The sequence below is a fragment of the Bison bison genome, unplaced genomic scaffold (genome assembly GCF_000754665.1).
Source record: "Bison bison bison isolate TAMUID 2011002044 unplaced genomic scaffold, Bison_UMD1.0 scf7180017864452, whole genome shotgun sequence".
NCBI classification, from domain to species: Eukaryota; Metazoa; Chordata; class Mammalia; order Artiodactyla; family Bovidae; genus Bison; species Bison bison.
This window is the reverse complement of record NW_011495014.1, coordinates 11,447,767-11,475,606: the sequence shown is the minus strand read 5'-3', so window position 1 is coordinate 11,475,606 and position 27,840 is coordinate 11,447,767. Positions and strand designations below refer to the sequence as shown.

Sequence of the window (27,840 nt, the reverse complement as noted above, 5' to 3'; positions counted from 1 at the left end):
CAATCAAGATTATTGTCCAAAAACCAACTTACCTCAGACTCACCAATGCCTATCTTTGGTCAGTAGCAGCCATATTAGTTCATTTTCAAGCAGTCCCAATATCATAAAGGGTTTACTTAAAACTGAAAGCCTTTGACTAGGTATTTTCTATACTAACTAGTGGCAGGCTCCTTTGAAAAGAACTTTACCAAGTTCAAATGCTCCAACATAAGTCCCAGAGCAGAAGCACAGCCACTCCACAGGGCTATCTCACACCTCCGTACATTTAACAAGCAGGAGACAAGCAGCAGCAGATTTTCCAAGGTCATATACTTCTAGAACCACAGCAAACACCGCACAGAACCCACAAAGAAAGGGAAAAGAGAATTACCAACACACTCCAGCAGTGTGATCTGACGGGCCACTGTTCTCTGTACCAGAAAAGGAAGGCCAGAGCCGCTTCCCGATGTACATGAATGATCCAATAAATCCTGCAGTTCAAAACAAGGAGAAAGAGAAAGGATTGAGGAACCGCTTCCAGGTCAGAGCGTGCATCTGGGTGTAACTTGCACGGAGGCTGCAGTCCTGGAAATGTGGCCCGTCCGTGTGCATGGAAAGCCCCAATGAATGAAGGACCGGTCTTACTCCTTAGGAAAACCTGAAGCTAGCCCCTTCCCTAATATGGGATCGGTTTTCCTGAGGGATCTTCCTGAGTAGTCCTTTCTTATACCCAGAGTTTTAGAATAAAATAGCTGAAGAAAGAAAATGAGTGGACCAAGTCAAAGATGTAAATTAAAAAGCCCAAAATACAGGGCTGAGCCCAAAGGAAAGCAGTAGACAGAAAGTGGAGCAAAAATAAAAGGTTTTCAAGTCCAAAGGCTGAGCACAGTTGGCCCTATTCTGCCCTGCTTATGATATCTATCAAGGGATGTACGGTAATTGACATGCCAGCTAAGGAACTCTAATAAGGAACAAACAAATTGGGAATGAGGAACAAACAACTCTCATGCAGTGGCCGTGTGCATCCTCAAAGTGGTACACGCAAGCAGAGAGAGTGACCAGGATGCAGGTTACCTTTAAGGTAGGCAAGGGACAAGAGTCACGAAAGTAATACCTCTGTGTCATTTCCTTTTTTAAAAAAGTTGTCTACTCTTAAATTTTTTTTTAATTGATGAAAGATTCTTTAAATTCTATAGTGCTTTACAATTTTCAAAAGTTTCTCACACATGATTTCATATACTGTATGTCATTCTTGATGTCAATTGCCCACAGAGAGACAAAGAAATATAACTTCCATTTAAAACATAAAACCATACCCCAAATCTGCTTCTGGGCTTCCCTTGTGGCTCATCTGGTAAAGAATCTGCCCGCAATGTGGGAGGCCCTGGGTTCAATCCCTGGGTTGGGAAGATTCCCTGGAGAAGGGAAAGGCTACCCAGTCCAGTATTCTGGCCTGGAGAATTCCATGGGCTATATAGTCCATGGAGTCGCAAAGAGTCGGACACGACTGAGCGACTTTCACTTCACTTCACTTCAAATCTACTTTTAAAAATGAACACACTGCAAAAAAGATTCCCAATTAGTTCATTCATAAATTTTCCATTCTTACTGTCAGTGCAAGCCAAGAAGCAGACGCCTTTTTGAATCAGGAATGGATTTTCTATAATAAACAATACTGCGCCTATGGTGATTGTGGTAATGTTACAGCAATGTTGAGCTAACACTCCCCAAAGCTCCTCCTTTCCCAAACATTGTAGCTGGCCTGCTGAAGGAATACATTTCTTTGTTCAAATTTCGTCTTTTACTTAATCTGAGCACCACTCTGAAATACTGTTGATCAGCAAAATTACCAAAATCCGAACATCCAAAGAAAGAAATTTAGAATTCTTAAAAGCCACAAAATAGATAATCAGCAAGCAATTGAATGTAGATGAAGTAGTTTCACATCTCCCTAACTTTCTCTTTTGCTGTTCCCTTTTCTCTTTATTCGTCCCTTTTTTTGAGAGAATAATTTTGAAAATTAAACTGTGTGTTTTTTTAATAATGTGCAGTCCTGGTTCTAAACCTAGTTCATAGACTTCAGGAGATGGGGCAAAAAGAAATATCAACCGAAGACTAACAAACATTACTTCAACTCTTGGATGCCAAGGCTTCTTTTTCAGTGCAGGGGAGCTGTTTAGTAAGGTACACATTGCTGAGTCATGTAAATGAGACTATCACTTAAATAATCAAGTCTGTAAACCAATAATGATGACTTGTTTCAAACAGTGTTGTTTACTATGTCATATCGTGATATACTGTCCTTTAACATGGCTGAGTGGAGAAGACTATCTTAGCATATGCTACCATTCTGCGTTCAGAATTATAGAAGCCATTTAGATAGTAATTTAGACTAGAGGTTCCCAGCAGTGCCCAATGTGATTAGCTACATTAGCAATTCTAAGAAACAAAATTCTGACTACTTGATCTCATGCTTTTGCTAAAGTTTTATCAGGATTCAACCTTGTATCTTCCTTGCTACTAACTCAAAGAAAACTCATTTAGTCTGCCTTAAAATGCAAAATAAACTTCTAAGTACACTTCTAAAGAAAAACTGGTTTTCTACTTTCTGAATGAAATGTCCTTATCCCCTCTCTTCCCAGTTTGATGTAGCAGAATTTAAACAGGTAGGGGAAAGAAAGCTAAACAAGGTTCCTTCCCCCCTTTTTTTCATACAAAACTTGACTGTGGTCCAGCGATGGAGAAGGCAGTTGGATAGGCTAGTTCCCAGCCTGTATCAACCGTCAGGACGGGCTAGTTCCCAGCCTGTATCAGCCACCATCAAATGTCTGCACAGCTGGCTAAGGGCAGTCATCCAGGTGTAGCACCTGAGCTCCCAAGACTAGTGACAGCAAGTCTTCTCCAGCAAAAACGCTTAACTGCAGAACCCCCAGTCACTTTTAGCTTTGTTATCTAGCAGAACAAGACTTAATTCAAGACAGTTTTAGGCAATGCACAGTCATGGCATTAAATAACACCGAATCACATTAAAAGCTGCCACCCTGACCATCTTTCAATTCATGAGTCAATGACAAGGAGAGCATCGATTTGGTATCAGCATGACTTTTAACATCTTTCTAGTATTCACAGATCTTTGCCTTTTTAAAAGGGACCATCTGACTCAGCACAGTAACCCTGTAGAATGTTATTACTTTTCCCTTCAGCACTTGACGTAACCTATTCACAGCATGTGGTTCTCTTTCTCACTTAAAGCTTAAAGGTGCTTTAAAATTAACACTTGACAAACAATTTCAAAAAGTGAAAAAAGACAGTCGCTTCTTAATGTGATTTCATCATTTTAAACTGTGCAAAAAGAGTAACTTTAAAACATACAATACAATGGTTTCTAACCCTGTGCAAGCTGCAGGCTAACAGTGAGCCAGAGAAATGCAGCTGATCTGAATGGTGTGTGCTGTACGTGTCAAATACACAACAGATTTTGAAAGTTTATTTTAAAAAAAAGGATGCAAAGTATCTCATTAATAATTCTTTATGATTATATACTGAAATGATTATTATGTTTACTAAGTCATGTTAAATATATTCTTAAAATTAATACCATCTGTGGGTTGTTTTTGTTTTTTTAACTTTTTTAAAGACAGCAAAGAGATCAAACCAGTCCATCCTAAAGGAAATCAACCCTGAATATTCATTGGAAGGACCGATGCTGAAGCTCCAATACTCTGGCCACCTGAGGTCAAGAGCCGATTCACTGGAAAAGACCCTCATGCTGGAAGAGACTGAGGGCAGGAGGAGAAGGGGGCAACAGAGGATCAGATGGTTGGATGGCATCACCAACTCAATGGACAGGAGTTTGAGCAAACTCTGGGAGATGGTGAAGGACAGGGCAGCCTGACATACGACAGTCCATGGGGTTGCAACGAGTCAGACGCAACTTAGTAACTGAACAGCAACAACAACTACAAAATTTTAAATTACACGTGCCCCACATATTTCCATTGGACAGCACTGGCGTAACCAAGTGAGTGCCCTCCACAAGGGGGCAGCACAGGAGCACAAAAAAGGTAATAGCTGCTTTTTTGGATGTCAGGTTTTAAAGTCTTAAATTACAGGGTGTTAAAATAATCTAGACAGGAAAGTGATTTTTAATATTAGGCAAAGGGTGCCTTTTTTTCTAAAAGCCCTATTATGGCTAAAAATAGAGTAACTGAGTACCATAAACTCCAACCCTGCTCTCCCACCATCAAAATTATAGGTGACCATTGTCTGTCCCTGTCCCTTTACTCCCCAAAGAAAAATAACTACCAAGATTCAACTAAAATAAATCCACTCACTCATTTAATGTAAATGTCTGTCTAAAATAAATGTTCTCACATAGAGGAGACTAAACTCACGTAAGCGTGCCAGCATATACTTGCTTAGAACATAAGATTCCAGTAGTACGTGTGCACATGGTCCAATCACCAGTAACTTGCTTAGCATTTCATACTTGACATAACAAAGCATCTTCAGCCATCTCTGTCACATTAGGGGTCCCCTGGAGCCCAAACTCACTGCTAAAGTGCTGTCTCCAACGTTGGTGGTGATGAGTCCTTCAATGGTGCCATATTCCACATCTCTGGGGTTGAGGCGTTCTTGATTGCGCCTTTTAAATTTTCGGAGAGCAACTCCCAATAGGCAGGCTAGAAGGCATACTGCGAACACTACAGACAAAATGATGAGGCCAACCTCCAAGTGGAAATTCTGTGTTCCAGGAAAAGATTTCCCTGGAGATGGGGGAGAGAAGAGTAATTGGCTATAGGATCATTGTTTTTAATGTTTAGCATAACCAATACCTAACAAGTAGCTCCCGATCCCGACCACATAGTTTTATAAGTCGCAAAGTGCTAAAACTAAAATACTTTATAACACCTGGCCAACAGCCCAGTCATTTAACCATTATTCATTTAGATACAATAGGATTTTGAAAAAATTCCACTGAGAACCAACTTAATGCATCTGTGTGAAAAGTGTTTGTAAAATATAAAGTATTATATAAGTCTGATACTATCCTTATTAAGATTTGATCTGTAAAGATGTTTTATCATCAAGCCCTTACAGACAGATATTATGCTGCAATATTTCTATGAGAAAGTGCTATCTGAGTTAAGACCAAATTATCCAATCTGTGGGCCTTCTCTTCAGTGTTACCTTGGATATCTATTGCTGTATTCTCATTGCTATTTTTACATCATGATTTATGCCTAGGAACCTATTCATTCAATTTTCTTTAACTCACTTATTCAACATTAATTCACTCACTTAAAACATTCACTCTTTGATTCACTCACTCACCTAATCACACACTGACTCTCTGGCTCAGACATTATCACATCACCCATTCAAACATTTATGCGTTCATTCACCTAAACACTCACGTGTCACAGAGGCTTTCATCTTGTCTAGTGAGTTAAGTCAAAGTTTCTTACTTGGATAGTGAAGGTCATAGTTAAAAGATCCCAAAGCAATTATCACCTCTGAATTTCAGACCCCCTCCTAAGACATTATACAACCAAGCCCTGTTCTTCCCCACGAAGGTCTTATTCTTTCAATGTTCCTGGCCTCTTCAGTCATCCAATCTCAAGCTTAATTTCCTTTACAAATTTTCTAAACTTTCCAAATCCAAATTAATCAACAACTTGGCACATAATCCTCCAAGGTACATGTCATTTGTAAGATAAAGTATAAAACTAATTATGTACAACATTAAATTATAAATATCATGCCTCCCTAATTAAATTAGAAATTCCTTAAGTAAATACATTTTGTACTACAACTCTAATCTGGCAGGGTCTTCTGCAGACGAGAAACTTTTCATACTGTAGACATGATTTTTATGTGAATGCAGACATTTTTCATGGTCCATCCACTCTATTAATCACAGTTTAACTCACAAAGTTTATTCCATCAAGTACCCTTTTTAGTTTTAACCATTTAATACAAAATCTCTATTATTCAATCCTATTTGCTTATCAGACTTTAACCTTTCTATAGACCTTAAGGTCCTCACCATAACTTTAAAAATTATGAATTATGCAACATGATCTTATATCAGTTTTTTGTTTGTTTGTTTGTTTTCATTTTTCTGTCTCTCTCTCTTGCTAGTTAGCATTTCTGGCCTTGGATGCTCCTCATAATCTCTCCTATAGTTTGTTTCTTTTTTGTGTGAGTGTAAGATTGATTAAGGACACCTATTAAAAATGTGCTATATATTAAAACAGTAAATTTGGCTTGAGCTGAATCTACAGACTAAGGTACATTAATATTTGTAGGGACTTTGAGATGCAGTTCAGGGCTCATTTTATGGGGAAACAGTTTCAGAAGAGGACTGAAGTCCATATTGACTATAATATGGAGAAGATTCCACATAACCTGTAAGGTTGAGATGAAATCTCACCCAGCTTCAATTTGCAGTGACAGATCACTGGGCATCTGATACAGGAGAATGGCTTTGTCTCCTTCCTCTTAAGAAGGAAGGCATTCCTCTCAGATACCAGAGCCTTATGTTCCATTTTCTTCCCTACATACTCAACATAGAGACAAGTACCTAATAAGCACAACTGTTTTAGAAATTATGATATCATAGCTCCTTTCAGAAAAAGGTATCAGGAGCTACTCACCTCCTCATGACACCAAGAGACATCTGGTCTGCCAAATCGTCCCCATAGTAGATATCACTCTGCTCACTTTCCCTAATACGCCCATCCTCGTTATAGATTCCAAAAGGCCATGCCTTTCTCTTCCTCACTGGACCTAACTTGCTTGTCACCCATTGTTCAAAGAGTAGGAAGAAAGCCTTGTGGCTACTCACATTTTTAACCCACAAAGAACCAGGATAAGACTGACTAAAACCCTTGACCTAGAAATAGAAAAGTCCATGGGAACCTTTAGTAGGCAGCTGGGCCGTGATGTTCCTGTTACACCAGTCCCCTTGGCAGCACTCCACAGCCTGGCCAGGTGACGGCGGGGTCTTACAGGTCATCTTCCCCTGCTCGTAGACCTGGAAGCAGCCTTTCTGGTAGACGTGGAAGCCATCATTTATGCTCAGCGAGGAGAAGCACTGCTGGCCTTCACAGTGGGCCTCATCCCCACAGGAGAGGCCTTCACACACACACATGTAAAGCTTGGGGTTTACCTTGGGCTTCTCATCTGCAGAGTGGGGACAGAAAGGAAGACAAACAAACAAAAATCACTGTGTGGGTTGTAACCCCATTGGGGGAATCACGCAGTCTCTCCAAGACCAATACAAACACATTAGCCGAACAGAAGAAAGTCAGGTGAAGCATCACCACTGGTCATGATCTCTCATCTGACCAACCACCAAATAATAATCACCTCTCAAGATATGAATGTGTTTCTCTAAGCTGGGTGTGCTTTTAGATCCTACTAGGCTGAAGAACGGTTATCATCTGTTACAGGCTTCGGAAAATGGACTTCTCCCATTGTGGCTTTCACGGTATCTTTGGTCTGGTGGGCTCTCATACCCCAGTTCTTGAATCAGAATGTTTTTACCAGAACATAACGCTCTTACTTTTATTTTTTGTAGAAGAGGTTCCTAGATACATGGCATCTGCTAACACCAGCTCCCGCTAGCTGCATACGAAACCCCGTAACTACTCACACAAGGGCAGCTGATGTTCCTGCCATCACCTGTCTGCCTCAGAAACACAGCAGTACAGTAAGAGTTCACAAAGGTGCACGGTCTATAATTACATATCCATATTATCAATAGTTTCGCTTAGATGTCTAGATTACTTTTTCCGTAGGAGAACACTTAAGTTTTTACATTAATTACTATGGGAATTCATCACCGCTAAAACATTTTCAACTGGCAGAAAAAAAAAAATTGGCACTAATTATTGAGGATGGAAGCACAAAAGGACAAAGGGAACAGAACAGTGTGTGAACAGTAAAGTAACAAGTGGGACTAAAGGAAAAGCCTACACAGGTTGGACCAAGGCACAAGACAGATCATCAGTGAAGCACGCCTCACCAGACCTCCTAATTGTCTCTTTCTGAAAACACTCATTTTCAGTTTGATCTTTCAAATCACTCTTTTCTTTCCTGTGTTAGAATAATTAGTTCAGACTAGCTGGTACCAACAGTTTCCACTAGTGGAGAAGGAAAGTGAAGACAGCATATAAACAGCCAATTCCTGGAGGCCCCTGGTTAGTCTGCTGAGGCCCCTTTGACCAAAGCACTGTTCATATAGAGGGGTGGCGCCTTTCAAAGCCCCCTGAAGGTCTGCAGCACACACAGACTGCCTTCCACTCCCTGAACCCTCTGTGGCAGCAGGTCAGCGAGAGAACGGCTTCCTTCTTAAAATAACAGGTCGGACGGCTGTGCTTTCAAGAGGAGACCTTAAGGTAAGGTCTTTGAAAATGTCAAGTTCATTTACACAGATTTGTGTGGGTATGTGTGGAGGTGTGGGTTATCTCAAAAAGAGAAAAGCGTTCTTCATCTTTCTTCTCCCCTCTTCAAAGCAGTGAAAAATAGTTCACTGCCCACTGTAATGTGGGTGCCTCGTCCCACAGAGTAAGCGCATACAGACACACAGACACAAGCTTTCTATTTATAATTGCCTTGCTAGGTCTTTTGAAAACCACAAGGGGCTCATCCAAGAGCAGAGACATGCCCGAAAGCAGAAAATCCAAAATAGCCGCTGACAGTGTATGTATGTCACCAGTCTCACCCCCAAGGAGCAAGAGCCCTCAGACATTTTTAATGAGCAATAACGCTAATGAGCCGAGGGGTAGTCTTTTATTTTTCCTTGCCTAGAGAAATCCAAGAGAAATTCCAGCACCAATCTATTTCTATGAGGATGAGAAACATATATATCTGTTGACATAATCCAGCAAAAAGTTTACTCTTGCCAAAAGCAAGTTGAAAGATAATATTTCTAGGGAGTCTAGACACGCTTGCCACTCTCGGATGGCACAAAGCTGTGCTAAGAGTTGCCAACTATGCTGCCCAGCAGGTGATGGCTCTCTGGAGGGAAATGGATAGGAGGGGTGAGGGGCAGAGTTAGTGGTGTCATACTGACTTGCGATCAGAGCTGAGAATTTAAAAGTATATGTTGAAAAGCTGTTGAGTAATGTAATTTATGTAAATGTGAAACACAAATGTGTATTTTAAGACCCTAAATAATTTTTAAAGGTCATGGATATCCAAAAATACATAACTGAACACACTAAAGAGGTTGTATCTGTTGATGCTTGGTTGGGGAAGAGGGCTTGAAGGGGTAAAACGAAAATAACACAGGAGAGAAGCTGGCCACAGACTGATAATGAATAGAGGAGGATGAATCATTTACTTGCTACACGTACGGTCTGCCAGGAACAACAACAACAACCCCAGGCCATAGAGGGCTCACTCATCACTGATTCTATGGAAACAGATGGTTCAGGGTACCAAAGAATTAATCGCACTTGGTGGTTCTAATAAAAAAAAAAAAAAGTCAATTAAAAGAAATAACGTAATGACAATAATAATTTCTCTAATGTGCCTTCAGAGTGAACTCGGTTCTTAAAGTCAGAGCCCAAACTCTAGGAGCACAGGCACAAGATGTCTCCTGCCTTGCCAAGGTCTCTGGCTTTTGAAAGGACATGGGGATGGTCTGACAGATGTTTAAATTGTGACCTAGAGAATATTGCCAGAAGTGAGCAGCCTCAAGTACATACCATCTTTAGTAAGATTCAGCCCACTAGACCCACCCCTGCAGTGCATCCAGGCATAACTGGGTACAGATCTTAATCAGATTTTATCCTCTGGGGTCATACTCTAAGTTAAAAACCAAGGTTTTCAGATCTTCCCTGCCACAATCAGAAAAAAGGAAAAAAGAAGGAAGACAACTCTTAACTCTATGTAATAATTAACTCAGTCTCTGATATGGGACCATGAGTTCAGTTCAGCAGTTAGCAAATGGGAAAGTATAAAAACTCCACCAACTCTGCTTCCTATTTTGCTTTTCACCAACATTTACTTTTCTTAATTTGTGAATTCCCATATAACTGATTAGCAGAGCCCTTAGTGAATCAGTTTTTTTTTATACAGCCAAATATAAAGACCTTAAATTCACAAGAATATAAGAATGACCCCATGCACCCACACACACATCTACACCAGACCCAAACATTAGTTAAACGCCACTTTGGCAATCTTATCCAACAGAGTAGATCAACCTAAGAGATCCCAAGAGGATTTTCTGAGCCAGGATCACTAATTCAACAAAGCAGGTTACAAGCAAGGTAGTAGCATTTTCAGACCTTAATATTCACAATTCTAAGATGCACAGCAGGCCCCCAAATGCCTGTGCCTCACTGTTTTCATCTTGTTAAAATTTAGGAATAACCGTAACATGTGTGGGCCTGGGATATCTTATTTGGGGTAGGCTGGTGGGGTGGGGAAGTGTGAGAATTATCACAAAGCCCTTTTTAGGGCCACAAACAAGGGTCTGTGGACCTCTAATCTCTCAGACTGAGATATAAATACACTACACATCAGGGAACACCGAGGAAGGATAATCACCTTCTGTGACTGATTTTCAACAGTCCAGCCAGGAAGCACCACATCTGATATGAAGCATTTTACACTTGCCTGTGCAAATAACTACGAAGTGCCCTGGCAGAAGGCAGTCAGTCTACTCTACCTAATTGACGCTCATTTAAATAATTCAGTAATTGAAACGTCAAGCCAGAGGTATTCCCTCTGTGCAGAGCTCACCCACACTGTTTGTTCTAAAGGCACCTCCCAGCATTACTCAGTGTTATGGCTGGCACCCTGTGCCCTCTGGAGCCCCAGAACCAGGCCTGTGTGAACACACTGGCAGCCCACGTCTGGCTGGGAGCAGCAGGGAGTCCTAGGCGCCACCTGGAAGGATCTGGGCCTGGCTCTGCAACCACAGGCTCAGGCTGGGGATCCCAGGGGTTCACCAAGGCCGAATCTTTTAAGATTCTCCTTGTTCTGGGCGATACCCAGCTCACCATCTGGACACACCTACTCTCACAGCCTAATCCTGGACTGGCAGAGGAAGAGGCAGAGCAAAGAGCATCGCGGATTTTCTAAGACTGTCCACAGTTTGGGATGATCTTGTGCCTCAGAGTAAGAGGACCCACATTCATGTCTTAAGTGGGACTTGAGCAACCTATGCACATGATGAAGGGATTTCCACATTCTCCTGCCCACCTGCCCAGTCATGCACTACAGAATGCTCTAAGGCATTTCAGTTGATGATCATTCTTAATGGTGCACAAAACCCCAGTTTCCCACTGAAGTCTTTGACACAGAAGACAAATGAGAAAATGCTCCAAGTCAACCAGCCTGTAGCTGTGATCCCAGGAATCAGCAAAAGGAACAGCTGAATTTCTCACAAGCTCACCTCAGAGTGGCACAAACAACACTGTAATGATTAGACTACTGTCTCTTAGACTATTGTCCAATATCTCAGAACTTTATAGGCTAAAAAAGGAACCCCAAACATCCGTGGACTTCTTCCAACAGTATAAACAGTTCATTCATTTGAAATGACAGCTTCTATTAGGCTCATAGATACGGGAGGCCTTCCATCAGCTCCTAATCCGAGAGTGCAGTATGGCACCTTTCCAGAATCTTCAGCATTTGAGATCTCTGGCATTAAACAAAGGCTTACGGAAGGATTTTGCAATGCCAGGTATCACTGCCAGCAAGCCTGCTCCTGAGACAGAAACACAAAGGTCTGTCCAGACTGCCTAGTGAAGGGCATTTGATGGTCTGGCAAGAAAGCAGGCTATATGCTTGGAAATAAAAGACACCCAGGTGCCTAAATGCTCTCATTATAAAACATCCACTTAGGGATCCCAAATCATTTTTTTTTTTTAAACCTGAACAGAGAAATTGATATTTGGTAAAGTTTTACAAGCCAAAAAGAAAATAGGAATAGGGGCAATTGAATAGGATCAAATATAAATTAGAATAACGACAATAAAAAACAATAGTAGGGTTTCCACAATTTTAAACTCACGATGCCTCCACTCTGAATGCGCCCTTTCTCCAGTGTTCCCTCACGGAGCTAATGGTGCCCCCATTTCAGATCTACAAGCCTGACTCCATGACCCTCAAAATGGAGATACACAGGGAATTCCCAGCAGTTAGGACTCGGTGCTTCCACTGCTGGGGCCCAGGTTCAATCCTTGGTCAGGGAACTAACATCCCACAAGCTGCGACCCTGTCTCCCTCAAAAACGGGGGGAGACACAGTGGTCACCCTGCCCTGGCTGACCTGCTCTCCACCTTTCCAGCCTCACCTCTGATCCCCTTGGTTCTGGGAGGGGTTCCTCCTGCTTCGGGAGCCCAGGTCTGCTAGGTATGGAATTCCCCACCATGGGATGCTGGGCTTCCTTCCTGAGGACACCCCCCAACCCAGTCTGTGCCCGTCTTCCCTTCACATCTCACCTCATTCTCCTCAGAGCCTTTGTTCACACCCCCAAGTGTAAAGCAGGAGCCCCTATCTACACTCACACACACATGTCTGCACGGCTGTTCCACATCCAAGTCTCCCCTCCAGACTGTGCACCCCATGAGGGGAGGAGCTGAGCCCACTCAGCTGGCCGTTAGGCTCCCCACAACTGCCTCAGCCCCTGGCGGGAGGACACGCCTGATGAACGTTTAGCTCCAGAATGAATTTTCTCTTCACAGACAGGATTTAGAGGTGGGAAGAGACATGATGCTGGTTTTCAGAGCAGACTGAGCCTATAAAGTCTTTAAATGTCAGCAGAGATCTTCAGGCAAGGCTTAGTCACCGAGCCAGCATGTCTGTGCAAACCCCTTCTCCCTACAGGAGCTCGCCACAGCGTCACAGCTGCTCACCTACTTGGGCTTTCAAGTGTGGAAAATCGGTACTTTTTGTGGTATGGTAGGTTTTCTGTTTGCTTGTTTGTATGTGTTGGAAGAAAGAAGTAAAATGCAAGAGTTCTGAAAACAAGGAATTATTTAATATATCAATAGAAGAGCAGGGCTTTTATGGGAGGTCCTTCCAGCCTCTATGATGCTATGGTGATCAGAATGATCAAAACAGAGTGCCCTGGCTCCAGCCAGTTTAGAGAGGTCTTGCAGGACTTGCCTGCTCAGCAGGGAAAGGATGCGCCTGGTCTCTGCTCCCATTTTTCTCCTATCAGTGAAAATAATGGCATTTTCAGCAGGGAGTGAGGAAGAGTGAATTACATCATTTTCCCCTTCTTGCTCTGCTGAAGGTGATAAGGATTCCTAAGTCACCCTGCATTTGAACTGCTGAAGCTGGGGGGTGGGGGAGAGTTCCATCTGTTTATTTTGTGTCTGGGCTGACTCCTTGTCTCTGAAATAATCCCTGTAAATGAAGTCTACTGCAGCAGCCACACCTTTTATTTCAAAGCCAAAAACTCAGTCTGTGTTTAAATGACTAACAAGTTAAAGAGCATTGTGGGGTATTGACCTAAGACAATACTGGTCTGTCTCTTCCGTGATTTTTATGATTCTATGAACACAGCAAAGACTTAGCTTTAACACGTGTGCCATGTCTGTGAAGCAACTCCTTCATAGGGGAGAAATATGGGGGTCATTATTTAATCTTTCTTCACTTTGTCTCCAAACTTCTTGAATTGGTGCTTCATATAAACAAATGATTACCAGGCCTAATGGAAAGTACCTACTGAGGAATTCTTTCCAAGACAATATACCCCTACTCCGCCCCATGTATTACTGACGATTCTTTCATCTAAGTGAAGCTCCAGTTGTTGGGAGAGTAACAGAGAGGACCACAGGCTGGAGGAGGGGGAAAGTGCACTGGGGAATTATAAACACTTCAGAGAAGTCATCTCTTGTTTAGATTCAGGAGATCCGGTGACGCGGTATCATCTATAGCATGTCTCAGGCTTGAAGCTCTGCTCACAACGTGGGAAGAGATGTTCCTGACTCATTTGGGTTGTCTCCACCACCCCTTAGGATATCTGGGGAGTGCATGGCTGCTCCAGCGAGGGTTTCCTACACAGGCTCTATACTGAAAATATACTGCACGGGACCAGACAGCAAAGAAGGGCCAACAGAGCTCCTGCTTCTGTTCCCCTCCAGAGCCCATGACCTTCTTCTCTGGGAATCAGGGACAGAGCCTCCAAGGTCGCCAATCTCTGCTTACCATCAGCCAGCCGCCACCGCACCCCCACTCCCTTTCCGGAAGCTTTCAAACCACAGAGATAAACCCTTCAAAAGATGGGCAGTGCTCCAGTTTGTTAACAACAGTCTTAGACTGCCAGCCTCTAGGTATCGTGACACCCAGAGCTCAAGGCAAAAACATCTAGAAGTAGTTAAATCCAGCTAAATTCCTCCTCTCAAGCTCCCTACCCTAACCCATCTCAGAGAAAAGCAGAGATGAGATATTTTCTAGACTCTCTCTTTCCAGCCCAAATGAAGCCAAAGAGATCAAAATACTCAAGGGGGAAAAAGCTGGGGCATAGCCCAAACCTCTGACATTGCTGCTTTCCTGTCCCCCAATTTTCCAACCACGTCCCAAGGTCCTGTAGGTTCACAACTCCATGGAAGGTCAAAGAAAGAAGGAATCCCATGACTACAAGCTCTGTGCATCTGTATTATAATGTGATCTTTGCTTTGCCTATCTTTATTATCCCGTCTAAAATTGAATACAGTCCACAAGAATTCATGAACTCCTAAATTCAACACACTTAGGACTGGCTTCCTCATCATAGACTGAAGATGCTACAAGTCACCATGAAAAAAGCTGAGTGTGGGTCATTTTCAGTTTACAGTTTCTTACTGCCAAGCCCACAGAAAGGCTCCTCCAGGTGCCTACACTCTAGGTGGAAACAGAAAGCCTTTCTTCAGAGTGCTGTGAACCAGAACTGGCTTTTCAAACACACATTCCACACCCCTCACCGCCCCTCTCCCCAGCTCTGTGGCACAGCACGCCATTCCCAACTTCCATGATTATCTTGGACCTTGGCAGGAGAAAGGCAGCTAAATCCGAGATGTGTCACGAGGCCACTGGCTGGGGAGCAAGAATATCTAAACACAAACCAAGGCAAGAGCAACAGGCCAGGGTTTCTGCAGAGTCCCTTTGGCTCCCATGGCTGCAGAGCACCAACAGCCTAAAGATAACCCACGTCTCTAAGAAGGGGCACTTTTAAATAGTAGCTTTAGTACTACCAGTCACTTTAGAAGTTTTTCCTTTCAGAGCCTGCTTCCATCCACACTGGCGTGCCAAGCCTGCCCAACGATGGCAAGCCCGCAGCAGAGACGAAAGCCCAGAAGGAAATGGAAAGAGTCCCAAAGGGAAACAGACAGCTCCTAACATGCTGGGATGGTATTCTGTGCCCAAACTTGGACTGCTGAGAAAGAATAATCTAGCAAAGAGACACCTTGTATAAGTGATCCATTGACAGTCACGGGGGATTAATGAGCAGGTACAAAATAAAGCAAAATAGTTTAACTCAATGTCTCCCGCTTTCTCAAACTGTGGCAGAGCACACCATGATGGCTGCTGTCCAGGGTTTTTTTTAGGAAAGCCTTTCCCTCCAAGAGGAAACACAGACCTCTCCATTTGTCAGACCCCGTTTGGCTGAGCAAGCAGAAGTGTGTGGCGTCTTCAGCACATACTGTCCATACGCAGTCACGGTGGCCACTCACTAACCACAACAGTGCCCAGTGGAACCGCTCGGAAGAGCCTGCTCCTTTTTTGTTTCCTTTGAAGCCAGGGCCAAAGTTCCCAAGATCTTCCTAAGAACCACTGAGATCCACTCAGCCCTTCACCTTAGCCAGCAGCGGAGCCCACGCTGTCCTAAATGGCAGTCGGCCCTGGGCTGGTGTACGAGGGACAGGTGCGTAGTGGGCTATTTTCAGCTGCTATCAGCTCAATCACGAGCCGCACATGCTCAGTAGGCAGGCAAGTTTTGGTTGCCTTTCCAACCCTGGGCAGCCAAGACATACACCTTTCACAGCTGCCAGGGCAACCAGCAGCCCGGTCCTCCTCCCAAGACGGGAGCAATGAAAACAGTGTAACCTGGCCAGCCACCATGCCAGCCAGCCAGCCAGCAAGCAAGCTGCACCTCTCATGTCCCTGCCCGGGTTATTCTGAGCTGGGCTTACTGACACTCCATGGCAACACAGGGACAAAGGGCCAGCTAGAGAGGGATTTAAATATCTCACAAAAGTTGCTAGAAAAGTCAGCAGCTCAGCCTTCTGTTTCCATAATAAAAGTAGCGGTGGAATTATTGTTAGATTATTGTCGTTTGCTGCTGCTGTTAGAATTTGTGCACTGCCTACCACAAAGGTCTTCTCTCGGAACTAAGGGTTTTGTTTTTGTTTTGTTTTTGTTTTGTTTTTGTTTTGTTGGCCACTATCGAGTTGCTATAGTTGGGATGCCTTTGAAAAGGCAGCACATGGGCCCTGTCTGCCCAAACCCTGCAGGAGGACTCGTTGTTCCCTGTCCCTTCACCTCTCATCTTGCTGTATGTAGCCTGTGATCCACTTCTATCACACAACTCCTTCAAAACACACAAACTGTGCCTAATTAATCTTTCAGTGGGCTTCCCAGGTGGCTCAGTAGCAAAGAATCCACCTGCCAATGCAGGAGACACAGGTTCAATCTCTGGGTCGGGGAGATCCCCTGGAGAAGGAAATGGCTGTCCACTCCAGTATTCTTGCCTGGAAAATCCCATGGACAGAGGAGCCTGCTGGGCTATATAGTTCAGTAGGGCTATATAGCTCAAAATAGTCAGACACGGCGTAGTAACTAAACAACAATCCTTCAATAGCTCTCTGTGTCCTCAAGATCCAAAACAAACACCTCATGCACAAGGCCCTGCCAGGCTACTTAGGCCCTCAACTCCCAACCCGAATGCCTTCTTCAAGCTGCTCTGCCCTGCTGGACCCCCTAGGCAGAGTCTCCCACCCACCCACTTCTCTGGACTTGGCCCTTCCCCTGTTTAAAAGTCCTCCTCAGTTCTTCCTTTGCTGGTCTAATGCCTGTCCATCCTTCCAAACCCAGCCTCCCTGGACCGCTGTCCCCAGTCCCAGCCCCATGTGCCATGTAGACTCTTTCTACTGACACCCCAGTATGGTGCTGTAACCTGTGTCTCCTCCATCTAGACTTTGACTCTTTGACAGCAGGAACCCCTTTCCAGGTATGCTGACATCACCAGTACGGATCCTTGGCCTCATGCTGATCAATCAGCTAAAAGAAGGTTAAGACTGGTTCTCTTTTCCCAAACTTGGAATAAATTCTTTGAAAGGATATGCTTTCCTGTTCTGTCCCCAATCCAGATCAGTTTCTTGGTCGCTTATAATATTCTTTTTTATATTATGATAATTATGCATTTTGTCAAACACTCATTGAGCACCAACTATGTGCTGGGCACTGTCTCAGACACTAAAGAGAAAACAAAGACCACGCCAAGTCCCGACCTCTCTCACCCTAGGGCTCACTTTGCACGGATGGCCCCTCACCACCACCCTGTTACTGTCCCACATGGCACTGCAGATAATGGCTCTTAACAGGTAAGATAACCCACATTCAGAAACACAGTAAAAAGGAAGAAGATGGCTCATGACAGTGTTTGATGCTCTTCTGAGAAAGGCCTGATTCCTATGCAGGCCAAGAGTCTTCCTTTCAGAAGGCACTCTGACTAGGAATACCGTTTAATTACCAAAAATTACCCGGCTGCTGCTGCTAAGTCAGTTCAGTCGTGTCCTACTCTGTGCAACCCCATAGATGGCAGCCCACCAGGCTCCCCCATCCCTGGGATTCTCCAGGCAAGAACACTGGAGTGGGTTGCCATTTCCTTCTCCAATGCAGGAAAGTAAAAAGTGAAGGTGAAGTCGCTCAGTCGTGTCCGACTCTTAGCGACCCCATGGACTGCAGCCTACCAGGGTCCTCTGTCCATGGGATTTTCCAGGCAAGAGTACTGGAGTGGGTTGCCATGGCCTTCTCCAAAAATTACCCTAAACCTTAGCAAAACTGACTGTTTGAAGCTCATGAAATAAGAAATGATGTGAAAGATAAACAGAAGCCATGAGTGTTTAACTCTACATGGCATTCTGCAGCATTATATATTTCACAGGAGTCAAAGTTTGAACTGGACTATTTGTTTTGCTTTCTCTATTTTTTACAATTTTCCTAAATGGGTCTGATTTATTATTATTATTTGGAGGGGAGGATTTTGTATTGGCTTGGTGTAAATATCAGAATTCAGAAAATAAACAAATTCAGCAAATAATAATAAATAAAAGAGGCTACTCCCTGCTCCAAGTCACCATTTGAATAAAAAAATATAGGTAGGGGTTTTTGTTTTTGCTTTAAGGTGTACTTCACCACCCCCTTCCAAGAGGAACTTCTCATTCTCCCTCCTGTTCCTTCTTTCCTTCCCACATCCCGCAAAAATACATATCCTCAGAAAGTCCATGCTCCACTCTAACCCATAACAAAGAATTAGATGCAGCATTGTGGAGGATCTAGGAAACACCCAGCTCTGCAGAGCTCAGATTCAGCTGATTAGAATCAGGGAGCAGCTGTTCCAGTGTTACCACCACGGCTGAGAAGGCACAAATGCAAACTTCCCTCTTCCTGTCAAATCACTGGCTTGCAGAGAGCGAATGGCAGGCTACATACAGTTGTAAAATAATAATAATAATAAAAGGTCTGGAGCAACTCTGTTGGAGACTGTCTGGGTTAGCTGTCAGAGTTCTCACCTGAGGGCAGCAAGGACTTCCGAGCAATATGAGCTCTTGGGAGCAGAGGGGAGCTGTCTTTCTTAAACTGTGGGTTATGACCCATTCTGGGTAGGCAAATCGATTTAGGAGTTCAAGAGAAGGTTTCTTTCTGTCTAAATGAAATAAAACTAAATAGAATAAAAAAGAGAAGAAACAGGAGTACATTAAAATAGAGTGATAGATCTTTCATGAAATTTTCTTTTCAGATGTGTCTGAGTCCTACTCCATGATGTTTCTAAATGCAGGTGCACTGGGTCCAACTCTAAGTGTTTCTTACTGTGAGTCAGAGAAGATCTTGAAGGTTGCCCCGCCCTGCGTCTTACACTATCTTGGAATGGACATGAGTGCTGAGTAATTACGACTATTGCGTATAACCATTATCAGGGGAAGCTGCCTGAGGTCATGCTAGATGGCAGAGGGAGGTTCTCAGCAGTATTTGGAGAGTTACAAATTAATTTTTTTTTTAATTTTTAATTTTTTACCGAAGTGTGGTTTCTGGTATCCAGCAAAGTGATTCAGTTATACATACATGTATACGCTTTCTCATATTCTTTTCCACTATGGGTTGTTACAGGACACTGAATATAATAATTCCCTGTGCTAGACAGTAGGACCTTGTTTATCTAGTTTTATATATAGTAGTTTGTATCTGCTAATCCCAAACTCCTAATTTATCTCTCTCCTATGCCCTTTCCCCTTACAAATTAATTTTTTAACGTGTTTTGTTTTCCTTGGTGTTTACTTTTCAAAAGTAAAAAATAGCACACATTCCTACCAATCTCCTGCTTCCCCAGTTTTTCCATAGGGAGGAGATGGCATCCATGTTCTTCCCCCTTGAGACCGATCTCTGTAAGAGAGAAGGGTGGAAACTGTTGCACTGCCCACTCACTGCTGACCACAGGAAACCATTTAATGAGCTAGGGCCTTGGATTTGCTTTCCCATCTGTTCAATATTTGACTCTGATTGAATTTTCAAGTCCGTTCCACACCCTACCACTAACTTCTTTCATATAAATGCATTGAATATGAGCATTTTATAATGTTCACTAGGAAAAAAAAAAAATTGGATGTGGCTTTAGTTTAACTACATACAGCTGAAACAAACATTCCCCAGGAAGGAAAAGCTGAAAGGAAGCTTTGTCACAGCTCACCTTGCATCAATAATACACTCACTCTGGTAGGTGAGAAAATGTGACAGTAAAGAATCGGTACCTTGAGCGTGCACAGCTTCATCTGGTATTTACATTTTAGGTCCTCATGACTAACAGCTCAGTGCATCTCATCTCTTCCCAACAAATCACTCATACGATGGTGTGTTAAAAAAAAGAAAAAGATTTTATTCTGAACAAAAGGAATAAATTATAGTAATGAGAAATGAGAGCAACAAATTTAATACGGAGACATTTCTCTTACATTCATTCACCCCTTCACGAACTTCCTGCACTCTTAATAATGAGAAATTCAAAGAAAGGCTTATTCTATTCTTCACCCCCAGTGGCAAAGAGGGGCACCTTTGTCGACCCTAACAAAAAGTCTATTGAAATGATCTCCTTCCTTCCCTTATTGGGTAATTGGGCTGGAAAGTCTGAGTAGTGATGGCTTTGGAAATACTAAAATCAAGTCAACCCAGAAAATAATTTAGTACTTAGCAATCTTCTCCAGGACAGGCCAGAATCTCTCACGGCAACAAAAGTTGCTGTAATAAAATCTAACTACGGCTTGCAAATATAATAAAATGTGGGTCATCTTAGCTTTGAAATATTTTTGAAGAAGCAGTATGGTATTCCACTCTAAGTTATTTGTGTCACGCTCATCCCTGCAGAAGCTCATGGGGACAAAGGTAAAACCAAACAAGGAGTTTCTGGGGCAAAAAATGGACTTCTCCCGGGTGGCATGATAGCAGTATTAGAGCATGATTAGTCTTATTAATGGGAAGGAAAAGGAAGGATATACGGGTAATTAGGACTCAAGTGCTCTTCTCTGTGAGAGCAAATAAAACTCTTCCTGCAGCTGGAGTTGTATATATAATGAATGTGAAAAATGCATACTAGTGTGAGAGAGAAATAAAAAACACAGACCCAGGTAAAAGGAACTCATCATTCACTATTATGAGCTCTCAAGTCAGCCTGTCATATAGGCTGGATTGAGCTGGTTCCAGTATGTGCCAGATACAATGTCAGTGGATGTAGCTAATTTAGGGTACCAAAAAATGCAAAATTCTGAAGAAGACTGATAATGACAAACTCTTGAACACTATTCCTCAAAGTATGCGTGAGTGCTAAGCAGCTTTTGTTGTGTCCGGCTCTTTGTGATCCCATGGACTGTAGCCCACCAAGCCCCTCTGTCCATGGGATTCTCCAGGCAAGAATACTAGAGTGGGTTACCATGCCTTCCTCCAGAGGATTTTTCTGACCCAGGGATCGAACTTAGGTCTCCCCCGCATTGCCGCCACCAGGGAAGCCCTGTTCAAGCTGTATAATCTTAAGCAATAGTCTAGATTAATTCAAAAGCACATTCCCACTAACCTATTTCATTAGGGTAATGGTAAGGATTATGGGAAAATAATATATATAAAACAGCCTAACATCTGACACATACTAACCACTCAATAAATAGTACCTATAAATCATTTAAAAAGTGTGGTTATAGTACGTATTTTCCAGACTCATGAGGTCTTTTTGGCCCCAGAGTATTTAGGATTCCATAGAAATTGTAAATGTTCTAAAGCAGGGGTCCCCAACCTCCGGGATCTAATGTCTGAAGATCTGAAGTGGAGCTGATGAAATAACAACTGAAATAAAGCGCACAACAGATGTGACGTGCCTGAATCGTCCTGACACCGTCCTCACCCACCTCAGCACCGTCTGTGGGAAAACTGTCCTCCACGAAAGCGGTCCCTGGTGGCAAAAAGGCTGGGGACCAAGTCAAACTTGGCCAAAATCACTGTTTGGGACCTGTTATTTAAAATGTTATCACTGTATCTCATCAGTGTTTAACAGACATTTGGGAGTATTTTGGTAGACTAAAGGAAAGAACCTTTGTTTCTTCTATTTGTTTTTAATAGACTAAAAGGAGTACAATACCCAACAACATATATTAGAATTCTATTTTATGCACCAAGAATGCCACCTAGCTCCACTGAAGCCCAATTAATATGGTGCCACAGCTACTCTAATACAAACATCAAACATGGGTCCATTTCCTTGGTCATCTAAAACCCTGCAAGAGACAATCTATGAGGCTCATATAAAGCTTTTAGTTATCTTCCCTATTATTTACCTCTTTCAGTTAAGTATTTTGTACTTAACATTTACTTTATGACTAATGTTGAGTATATTAGAGTGTATTACAATTAAGGGTTCTCAGTGGTGTTTTAAAAACTTTTTCTAGTAAACATGCAAAAACAAAGAATCTTTTCATAGAATATGCTGTTGATAGTTAACAAGGAGTTGAGTCATAGAAGGAAGACAAGACTAATATGATTACAGCACTCTAGGTTACAGCTGGATATTGTTTTTTTTAAAAAAAGCTATTGTAACTAAAGGATGATGTGTTTTTTCCATACTTATAAACATGCTAGTGGTGGTGTTATATTCAATAGCAAAACCTTAGTGGCATCCATTTCCATTTCAGCCAGACTAACGCATTTCATTACAGATCTTCGCTGTGGCATTAAGAGGTCATTTGCTTGATTCTTTGGGCGGCTTAAGAGCTTAAAGCAGGAAAAAACAACCAATGGCTGAATTGCTAATACTTTTTCATAACAGCCCTTTTCACTTCCTCTTCCCCCATTCGTTCTCCACTTCTTCTCTGTTCATACTACATTTCTACCTCAATTTCTTTTCCACTCTCTTTTTTTTCTATTGTGCCTACATCATGAGTCCAACCAGGACAGCGCGTGAAACTTGAAGGACTGCCCTACCATACTGTTTATCTAGAGAAGCACATGGAATTTGGAGGGATTTCATTTCACAATGGTCTTTACATTTTTGTTTTATTATGATCATATTGTATAGCCACAAAAAAAGGGAAAATCTGAGCAACTTGCCTTTTGTCTCTAGCCATTATCAAGTGTCCTCTGGGGGATAAAATAAACTCCTCAGCTGAGAACTATGGTTAACCCATCAAATGTTCCCAGTCCATTTCTTCTTATTCCTCATTCCTTCAACCTAAGACCATTCAACCTATCTTCTAGTTAATATACCTTCTACTCCTTTAAACTTCCATGCAGGATCCTTATTTCATATCTTTTTGGTGCTAATTTAAATGACTGCAATATTATTGGACTCTGTCAAACAACACTGCTTAGAGTGGGATACAGACTTTTGATACCTAAATTGGTTGACAATAGTGCTTTCCAACGGAGAAGGCAATGGCACCCCACTCCAGTACTCTTGCCTGGAAAATCCCATGGATGGAGGAGCCTGGTGGGCTGCAGTCCATGGGGTCACCGAGGGTCGGACATGACTGAGCGACTTCACTTTCCCTTTTCACTTTCATGCATTGGAGAAGGAAATGGCAACCCGCTCCAGTGTTCTTGCCTGGAGAATCCCAGGGACGGGGAAGCCTGGTGGGTTGCTGTCTATGGGGTCACACAGAGTCAGACACGACTGAAGCGACTTAGCAGCAGCAGCAGCAGTGCTTTCCAATAGAAACATAGTAGGAACTACTTTATGTAACTGTAAATTTTCATAGTTGTAAAAAGGAACAGATAAAATTCACATTTTTACTGTCTTCAAAACCCAGTGTGTCTTTATACTTATCAGCACATCTCAATTTGTATTAGCTACAATGAGAGTGCTCAGTAGCTACATATGGCTAGCTCCCAGACAGGACAATGCAAATCTATAATGTATGTCAATGAATATGGGAAGGAAGCAGGAACAGATCAAATATGATGCTTTTGAACTGTGGTGTTGGAGAAGACTCTTGAGAGTCCCTTGGACTGCAAGGAGATCCAACCAGTCCATTCTGAAGGAGATCAGCCCTGGGATTTCTTTGGAAGGAATGATGCTGAAGCTGAAACTCCAGTACTTTGGCCACCTCATACGAAGAGTTGACTCATTGGAAAAGACTCTGATGCTAGGAGGGATTGGGGGCAGGAGGAGAAGGGGACAACAGAGGATGAGATGGCTGGATGGCATCACTGACTCGATGGACATAAGTCTGAGTGAACTCTGGGAGTTGGTAATGGACAGGGAGGCCTGGTGTGTTGTGATTCATAGGGTCACAAAGAGTCGGACACGACTGAGCTACTGAACTGAACTGAATTGAACATATAACAAAATAGACTTCTAGTATATCAAGTACTGTTTTTCCAGTGTTGGCTATACTAACTTGTCATATTATATGCCTCCTTGGAAACTTATCCAATGTATAAAGCCAATCACTATACCCCCAAGAGCCTGTAACAGACACATAAGTCTTACTGGCCGATCTGATCACAAGGCTGAGATTCACACCATAAGCACCACTTTTCATGGAGCAACCTTTTTAAAATAAAGTTCAAACTGCTTAATGCACAATAAAACATAGTTCATTTATATATCTAGAAAGATTTATACCAACATGCTAAAAGCAATTACATGTAAGTGCAGGGAATTATAGGCAGCTTTTATTTTCTTTTTCTCTTGATTATCTCTTTTGTGGACTCTGCATGGGCAGTATCATCCTTAAGTAGCCTTTTACAAATGGGGAGAAGAGAAGATAGAATGAGTAAAGCCCACAGATGCCAAAGCATTTTGCCCATGTGATCTCACACAACTAAGTTACCTGTGCCCCTTTAGGGTCTCACTGTTCCACTAAGCATTTATTCACATGAAAACTCTTTGTATAATTAATTGAACTTAATACCTAACACTTTTATACATAAAAATAGAAAGTATGTCTTACACTGTCTTAATGTATATGAAATTTACTCAAAATATAGCCACTGTGTCAATCAAGGGACAAATAGTCCCTGTTTTGATTCTACCAAAATTTGTTCACCAATTCAGAAAATTCAATCACTGCAGGCAACATCACTTGTGCTAATTAAATCACCAATATAATAAATTCACTAGTACCAATAAGAATACAAACATTTATATACACACACATATATATTAATCTTTGATGTCTTAGAAAACAGAAAAGATACCAATACATTTTCTGTTTTCTAAGACATCAAAGATTAATATATATATGTGTACATAAATGTTTGTATTCTTATACAAACATCTGTTACTTCATTATATCTTATAGTGTACTCATGTCCAACTATACTATATTACATTTGCCTATAAATACCATTTTAATTATATGGCATAGTTAATTACATATTATTTTAAGAGAATTTTCTATTTCAGATAAGGAATTACACTGAATTTTTAAAACTTACATTTATAAGAAAGGTATGGTATGTATAAGAATTACATTTTAAGAAAATCAAGGGGCATTATCAAATATATATTATAAAAAGGGGGTGTTCATATGCCCCAAAAAATCTAGACACAGAACTTATACCCCCCTCATAAAAATTATTCAATTAATATTAATAGATCACAGACCTAACTGTAACATACAAACACTATAAACGCCTATTAATAATGCAGAAAATCTAGATGACCTCATTGAGTAAAGCAATAACGTTTTAGAAGTATGATCCATGAAAGAAACAATTAATAAGCTGGACTCCATTAAAATTAAAAACTTCTGCCTTGTGAAAGATAATGTCAAAAGAACAACAAGACAAACCACAGACTGGGAGAAAACATATACCAAAGACATATTTGATAAAGGACTGTTATCCAAAACATGCAAAGAACTCTAAAAATTAAATAATAAGAAAACAAACAACCCAATTAGAAAATGGGCCAAAAACCTTAAAAACACTTAAATAAAGATATACAGATGGCAAATAAGCACATGAAAACATGTGCTTTTTTGCATACTTCATACATCATCAGGGAAACACAAATTAAAAGAATGAGACACTACCACATACCTGTAAGAACGGCCAAAATCTAGAAAACAGTTACTACCACAGGCTGGTAAGAATGTGGAACAGTAGGAACTCTCAGACATTGCTAGCGGGAATGCAAAATGCAACAGCCACTTTGGAAAACAGCTTAGCAGTTTCTAACAAAACTAGACATATTCTAACATACAACCCAGCAATCACAATCCTTGTTGTTTGAGGAGTTGAAAACTTACACCCACACAAAATCCAGTACACAGATGTTTACAGAAGCTTTATTCATAACTGCCAAAACTTGGAAGCAATCAAGATGACCTTCAGTAGTTGAAGGGATTAATAAACTATGGTACATTCAGACAATGAAACAGAACTATTAAGCCATGAACAGACATGGAGGAAACACAGAAGTGTAATACTAGGTGAAAGAAGCCAATATGAAAAGGCTATACAGTGTATGAATCCAATTACATGACACTCTAGAAAAGACAAACTATGGACGCAATAAAAGCATCAGCAGTGGGCAGATGTTGCAGAGGTGGAGCAGGACGAATAGGTGGAGCTTAGCGGATTTTTAGGGGAGTAAAATACTCTGATACTTTAACAACAGATATAAGTCATTTTACATTTGACCAAACCCATAAAATGTACACCACCAAGAGTGCACCCTAATATACACAAACTATAAACTGGGATGATTATGATGTGTCAATGTAGGTTCATCAATTATAACAAATGGATCACTTTGGTTGGGGAAATGTTGATAATGGAGAAGGCCATACATGTGTGCGGGAAGTAGATGACAAATCCCTTTGCCTTCCTTTCAACAGCTCTAAAAAATAGTCTTAAAAATGGGGGAAGAGGAGGATTAAGTCTGACAGGATTAAGAACAAGCTAGTTGACAGTAAAGTGAACATTACACAGTATGCTTATCCTACCCAACTGTGAGCCACTTACCTTCCATACTAGGGGAAGGGAAAGCAATCATCACGAGCACAGGAAGAATCATCACTCCATCCACCATTGTAAAACTGTGGAGGGAAAAAATAAGAGAGTTCAGTAAACCAAAAAAAAAATGTAACTGCAGAAGGACAAATGAAGCATACCATCTTTGTACTTGTCATTCAAGGCCTTTCTTACAAATCCCTCTTACATATGTTGCCTTACTTCTTAGTAATTTAAATATGTACCCTTTACATGGATCTAAATAAATCATCTTAAAGTGTTAATCAGATTTCTCTCCTACTGGTGGCCAATCCAAGACAACATTCTCTGAGTCTACCCTCTTATAAAGAGCTCAAAAGGGACATGAAAAATTCTCAGTTATAAGGCTAAGTATTCCTAAAGGACTTACAAGGATGGGTATTCGTAAAGGACTTAAGTTTGAATTTTATCTTATTCCACTGAACTCAGAATTGGCAACAAGAATTCTGAGACGCATGAATAGACTGTTCTAACATGATTCTCCAAGCCAGGCTTCAGCAATATGTGAACTGTGAACTTCCAGATGTTCAAGGTGGTTTTAGAAAAGGCAGAGGAACCAGAGATCAAATTGCCCACATCCACTGGATCATCAAAAAAGCAAGAGAGTTCCAGAAAAACATCTATTTCTGCTTTATTGACTATGCCAAAGCCTTTGACTGTGTGGATCACAATAAACTGTGGAAAATTCTGAAAGAGATGGGAATACCAGACCACCTGACCTGCCTCTTGAGAAACCTGTATGCAGGTCAGGAAGCAACAGTTAGAACTGGACATGGAACAACAGACTGGTTCCAAACAGGAAAAGGAGTACGTCAAGGCTGTATATTGTCACCCTGCTTATTTAATTTCTATGCAGAGTACATCATGAGAAACGCTAGGCTGGAAGAAGCACAAGCTGGAATCAAGATTGCCAGGAGAAATATCAATAACCTCAGATATGCAGATGACACCACCCTTATGGCAGAAAGTGAAGAGGAACTAAAAAGCCTCTTGATGAAAGTAAAAGAGGAGAGTGAAAAAGTTGGCTTAAAGCTCAACATTCAGAAAACGAAGATCATGGCATCTGGTCCCATCACTTCATGGGAAATAGATGGGGAAACAGTGGAAACAGTGTCAGACTTTATTTTGGGGGGCTCCAAAATCACTGCAGATGGT

General features: G+C 41.8%; 1 protein-coding gene across 2 annotated transcripts in view; it reads right to left on the bottom strand.

The window, feature by feature from the left end:
• The window catches only part of ACVR1 (activin A receptor, type I), a 131,262-nt gene that overhangs the window by 27,241 nt on the left and 76,181 nt on the right, over positions 1–27,840 (bottom strand). For both annotated transcript variants that reach the window (XM_010859015.1, XM_010859016.1), the window contains exons 3-6: positions 26,659–26,732; positions 6,904–7,167; positions 4,534–4,745; positions 371–470 (exon numbers count right to left, since the gene is read on the bottom strand). In XM_010859015.1, the coding sequence (XP_010857317.1) occupies positions 371–470; positions 4,534–4,745; positions 6,904–7,167; positions 26,659–26,725 (643 nt within the window). In that variant the 5' untranslated portion in view covers positions 26,726–26,732. The remainder of the gene's footprint in view (positions 1–370; positions 471–4,533; positions 4,746–6,903; positions 7,168–26,658; positions 26,733–27,840) is intronic.